Here is a 6,456-nt window from a genome sequence, read left to right on the forward strand (position 1 = left end):
CATCTTTGGCTTATCTTGTTAGATTTCAACCTTTCATGTCAGGTTCTTAGACCTTTTTTTTCTCACTTGTGCTACAAAGTTTTAATGTTGGTGGATTAGTGGAGGAAGATAAGTAAAATGACTTGCTTTTATATTAGAATAATGTTTTTAAACCATGGTATTTGATTGTATCATGATTTATCAAGTTATTTGGGCTAAAACCCTCTCCATCATATTAAATTTTTTTCTTCTCTCAAGGTTGTAAAATAAAACTTTTTACATCCTTAATCATACTCCATATCTCAACTCAATGGTCACATAATGGAATGACCCGATTAATCAATAAAATTAGTTAGTATAAAACATTTTACACCATCAAATCGAGCACATTGACGAGGTGTTAGTGAAGTTCAGGAATTCATGAATAATCACTTTTATATACAAACAAAAATTTGGATCCATATCATACAAGCTTAAAATTATACATATATACATACATACATATATATGTGTGTGTATATATATATATATATATATATATATATATATTGAATCCTCAAATCTTTAACCGCTGCTTGAGGATATAGAATGTTCAATTTTCTCATGTCTGTAGTGAAGAAAACAACCCACATTGCAAATCCAAGCTTAAGAAGGCTCAAACCTGACATTACAACCTTTCAAATCTAAGTTCAAGGGGGAAATAATGATATGAAAGAAGATATAAAGCAACCGGAGATCATAGCAAGAAATTGATAAAGAGCAAGTATCTGCATACCATTGGCATTTTCCATGAATTGATGCACAAATCTGTAGTAATAACCGAATAACGCTGCATATACCGCCATCTTTGATAAACCACCCAGGACTAAAGTAGCAGCATTCATCGTAGGCTTGTTGCATGCTTTACAAACCAAATTGGATAATATGAACTTCAATCAATATTGCAAGAAAACATGAAATGAAAGCATAAATTTCAACTCAGCAAATTTAGAGAGGCAAAGAAAGAGGACCTGTTGCAGAAGGCCTGAAGATAAAACTAGGGTCATAGAATTCAAGGATTGCTTGCCAATTCTCTCTCTTCCATTATGGTGTTAGAGATTCCAGTTCGGTGACCAAACTTCGGCAACAGATTCCATATCATTGCAAACAACAAAAATGGCGCTTGGCGCTTCCCAGTCTCAGCTGGTAGCCAAACGAGAGTATAACTTCACTAGCATCCTGCTCAGGCCATCAGCTTTATTGCTCAAATGAGGCATAAATCAGAACACTTCAAAACAGACAGAATAGTTTCCAGTAATTGGACTACACGGACCCTACTTGCATTGCAATACTTGGGAAATTATCAGATATCGTATCGTTTCTACCAGCACTTATCAAATCAGTTAAGCTTAAAGAGGCTGGAACCCATCCCAACCTTTGCATAATGCCAAGAACCTTTGAAGCATCGTCTTCATTACCTGCATTGTAAAAACCAAGTAAAAGAGCGTTACATGTAGTACAGCTAAGAGAAAGTTCTTCTTTTCCCATTTCATCGAGTAACTCTAGTATTGTAGATATTTTTTCTTCCTTGCAGAGGTGAAATATTAATGCATCGAGCACATCATTGTCCAACTTTATACCCTCGACCAAGCTTTTGTCGAGCAGCTTCAAGGCTTCAAGAGAATTTCCTTCCTTGCAGTAGGTACTAGCCATAACACCATATGCAATTGCATCACAAGCAATTCCCCTAGCTTCCATATCCTTGAACAAAGAAATCATCTTAAATCTGTTTCCTATCCGGTTATAACTCAGTAAAAGTGAAGTACATGTAAGAGTATTCGGTATGATATTTCTCGTTTGCATATCTAGAAAAAGCTGCTCCGCTTCCTCTATCATTTCTGCTTTGCCGTATGCATCGATCAGAATTGTGTACATAACACTATTCGGTATCACTTTTTTATCTACCATATCATCAAACAACTCTCTAGCTTCAATCACTTTTCCATGTTTGCAGAAACCATCAATCAAAGAGTTGAAAGCAGAAGGGGAAGCAACACTTTTCTGCAGGGCTTCGTGAAATAAAGAAAGTGCCTTCTCCAAATTTCCCTCCTTGCCACAACCGTCAATGAGAATACAGTAGATGTGACCATCGGGAGAAACTCCTTTCGATACCATCTCATCGAACAGTTTAAACGCCTCGGTTAAGCTTCCAGATTTGCAATATCCATCTACAATTGTTGAATAAGTCACAACATTGGGAACCAAATCTTTTCCTTCAATTTTGTCAAAAAGTTCCCTAGCTTTCTTTACCTCACCAAGCTTGCACAGTCCATTAATTAAGGTGTTGTATATTACAATGTTGGGATTAATTCTATTAAGAAGCATCTCTTCATAAAGTTGGGATGCCATCTCAATCTCACCTTTCTTGCAGAAGCCAAATATAAGAGAGTTGTATATAAAAACGTCAGGCACCAAACCCTTGTTAAGGAATTCAGAGAAAACCCCCATGGCTTCTTTGGTTTTCCCATTCTTGGAGAGAGCATGAATGAGTGCACTATATGCTCGGACGTCGGGAATCAACCCTTTCTCAAGCATGCATTTGAAAGTTGACAAAGCTTCTACGGTATTTCCAACATTGCAATGCCCATTAATCAAAGCAGTATAGATTATGTTGTTAGGCACTATACCAGAAGATAACATGTCTTTGAAATACCTTTCTGCAACTTGGATTTCACCTGATTTACTATAAGAACTAATAAAAGCCCCATAAGTATATGCATTAGGTTTTATTCCTTTCTCACCCATATCAACAAGCAACATTTTTGCTTCTTCCACCTTTTTGGCTCTACAAAGACCAATTATAAGACAATTGTAGCAAAACAAATCAGGCAGGACCCCATTTTCAATCATCCTTTTTAGTAATTCTATTGCAGCTTCATATCTACTTTCTTGGACATAAGCCTTAATCAAGGCATTATATATAACAGCATTTGGTTTCACCCTGTTCCTGATCATCTGCTCCAAAACTTCATTGGCCTTTTGTGGATCATTGGAACGACAAAGGCCACTAATAAGCACACCATAAGTGAACGACGTTGGCTTCAAATTCCTTACTTTCATCTCAGCTAGTAGCTCATACGCTTTAGCCACATCGTGAGACTTCAAATATCCATCAATCAATGAGTTGTAGGTCTCGGCATCTGGTTCTATGCCAGTCAGAAACATCTCATTAAAAAGAGCCATTGCTTTCCCCATCTCACCAGCCCTAGCAATGCCCCTGATCACTGCATTATAAGTTACAATGTTCAACTTAAGTCCATGAGTAATCATCTCATCTTTGATCCTCAATGCCTCTTCAATATTCCCTTGTTTCATGAACCCATCAATCAAAGCAGTGCAGGTAAAATGATTAGGGTTTAAACCCGAACTAAGCATACTTTTGAATATCAATTTTGCTTCTTCTGATCTCTTCTGTTTGAAAAACCCATCAATGAGTAAAGAATAAGTATAGCCATCCGGAACCAACCCCTTCTCCGTCATCAACTTCTTTACCTCTAAAGCTTCATCAACAGCTCCGGTCCTACATAAACCCCCAATAATAACATTGTAGGTGACCAAATTAGGTTTACATTCCTTCTCCTCCATCTCAGAAAGAACCATCTTTCCCTTGATAACATCACCAACTTTACAATGTGCATTGATCACATTAGTGTATGTATAAACATCAGGGACTATCTTAGCCTCCACCATACTTTCATACACCTTCCAAAACAACCCCGTCATGTTACCCTTCAACAAATCCCTCATCAAACTATTACAGCATATCAAGCTGGGAAAGAACCCTCCACTAATTGAAGCTATAAAAACACTAGAAGCCTCATTCAAGAAACCCAACTTCCTAAAGTTATCAATCAAAATATCAAAAACAGTCAAGTTAGACCCACCACATTCTCTATAGCACCTAACCAAGGAATCCAAAATCTCCAACGGTGGCTTACGGGTCTCGAGCAATTTCTCAAACATGTTATCAGCACGAAGGAAAAGCCCAGAATTACAAAGACGAATCGCAAGAATTGAATAAGAATGCAAGTTTTGTGGAGTACCCATTTTGGAAGTCGACCAATAGAAGAAATTTTGAAGCCGCACAGAATCGTCGATTTCGTTCTTCCGTAGAACAGAGCAGACGATTTCTGGGTTTAGCTTCCTCAAACTTTCCTCGTTGTTTAAAAGGATCCGCCAATCTTCACGCTTCAAAATCGTGGAAAATTCGCGAACAGTGTCGTCGTTATGATCAGATGGGTTAGCGATCGAGAAAAACATAAAATGGGAAGGGGAACTACAAAGAATTCGGCGAGGAGGGGTATTTGCAGCCATTTGCCGAATCAAGCACAAAACATTTGCCATGTTCTCTGGTTTTTGTCAAAATCAAGCGTCTGAAATTGGGGATTGAGGCAAAGAGAGAGGTGAGACTGACTCGTAATGGCTTAAAACGTAGGATTCAGTGATGGGTTGAGGGAATCATGAAAATCCCAGGGGATGTTGCAGAAGCTCCATGTTAATTGAGCTCAACGGGGAGGATTTAGACTTGACAGTTGAGAGAGAGAATCCCAAAGTTTCAACCTCCAACCTTTAGGAGGGATTGGCATTGAGAGTTGATCATAACCTTTGACATTTTTAAAATTGATCTGAAACACCCTGTGATGTCCCGAAAATTTTTAAGGTAAAAAAAAAAAAAAGAGATTTTATTTTGGGTATAGATTTTTGTTTCTAAAGAGTGTTGAAGATTTGATTTGGAGTTTTAGGGTTGTGTTGAGAATTTTGGGGATTTCCTTTTTAGAATTGGAAAAGAAGAATAAAAATATATTAGATTTATATATATTTTTATGGGAGAGGTAGGGTTAAAGTACAAATAATATATTTCTAAATATACATTTATTTAGGGTTTAAAAAAAATATTTATATATGTACTTATTTTGGGACTTGGGAAGCGTGTACTAAAGAAAAAAAATTTCACCTTCTTCATCTTCCCTTTAGTCGTGGCGCATACTCTCTCCCCTTCTTTCAACTTCTTCATTCACGTCATCTTCACGCCTAAGCCCACCCCAACCACTGACCTCCGCCGCCTCCTCATAGTAGTCGCGCCGTCGTCGAAACTGCCTCTAGTGTCTTGAAGGAACTCTAAATAGAGAACCAGTGAGTAGAAGAGGATCGTTCCAAATGCCATTGAGAAAGAACACAAACATTTACAGTTAAAAAAGGACAGATTATGTATAACGAGTAAATTACAACATGCTTCTTAGAGAACAAACAAGGGATCGAGTGTGCAATACCTTTGAAGAACCCTTTCTTCAAGTATCCCTCGATCGTTCAGCAATGCATCCAACAGCACAAACTCAAACGCAACAATCATAATTCGATCTCAACGAGCAACTGGATGAACCTTACTCACAATCGAGTACAACTCGATCCTTGACCCTTGAATAGAAAAAGAACACCACCACAAGAGTTACCTTGGTATTCTCAGTGTGAGAATCCAGGAGTTGGGCTCTGTATGACTTTGGATAGAGGAATGGAGGAAGTGAACGATCGAGTATGCGACAGAAGAAGGAAGTCTATTGTATAGACTTGATACTCGATCGTGTAGTAAGAAGAAGCCTATCGTATAGACTTGCTACTCGATCGTGTATCAACAAGTAACTATCGTATAGTAAACTCAATACTTGATCATTTAGGCTGTGTAATACTATTGTCTAGTAAAACTCTTTTACTCAATAGTTTTTCTTTTGTGAGACGATACGAATGAATGATCTGATGATTTGGAAAACTATTTTTCTTTTTATCTCACAGTTACCATAAACCGCAAATAACCTCCCACTCAAGTCGGTGATTAAGAAAAAGAATAATTAATTATCACATAATTAATATATTATAAATAAATATAATAACTAACTTACCATATTATCTTTATAGCCTATAGTTTTAATATTGCATCATATGCAATATATAAACCATAGTTCTTTTTCTATTTTATGGCGTTTAATATAAATCATATTTATATTAATTCCTCCAATCAAATAACGTATCAAATACATCATATCAATTATATCACATATAATTGAATTACTTTAATTATATCATATATAATCAAATTTTCTCTTGTTAATTTGAACACTTCAAACTAACTCAAAATCTGATTTTCAACTTGAACCCATTGAGCTACCAAGGGGATCTTATGGACCTGTAGCTTGAAGCTCCAATGGTACGTTAATAATTGACTAAACTCTTTAATCACGATATCCACCATCTGTTAACTACCGGGCACTCCATTAAAGACCGACAGTTGCACTTTTCGCACTACAGATATATTTCTGTGTCCATATGACCAATCAACAATGCGATGATCCTTCATAAATCGCTCGTAAGTACAGTTGGCCAGTTAACCATTTTACCCCTGTAGTTACATCTAACTCCTTAAGTACCATTAATTTTTCTAATGAA

At 36.9% G+C, this 6,456-nt stretch overlaps 1 protein-coding gene across 1 annotated transcript; it reads right to left on the reverse strand.

Moving 5' to 3' along the window:
* Positions 1–396: 396 nt before the first annotated feature.
* Positions 397–4,783, reverse strand: LOC120081485 (Pentatricopeptide repeat (PPR) superfamily protein). Its single transcript, XM_090315309.1, has 4 exons — positions 1,297–4,783; positions 990–1,197; positions 755–880; positions 397–640 (listed from the first exon to the last, which is right to left on the reverse strand). Exons 1-2 carry the CDS (start codon positions 4,360–4,362, stop codon positions 1,117–1,119), a joined length of 3,147 nt encoding a protein of 1,048 aa, XP_090171435.1. The 5' UTR covers positions 4,363–4,783; the 3' UTR covers positions 397–640; positions 755–880; positions 990–1,116.
* Positions 4,784–6,456: the final 1,673 nt, after the last annotated feature.

Source organism: Benincasa hispida, chromosome 7, assembly GCF_027475165.1.
Source record: "Benincasa hispida cultivar pf3 chromosome 7, pf3_genome.v1.1, whole genome shotgun sequence".
Classification (NCBI taxonomy): domain Eukaryota; kingdom Viridiplantae; phylum Streptophyta; class Magnoliopsida; order Cucurbitales; family Cucurbitaceae; genus Benincasa; species Benincasa hispida.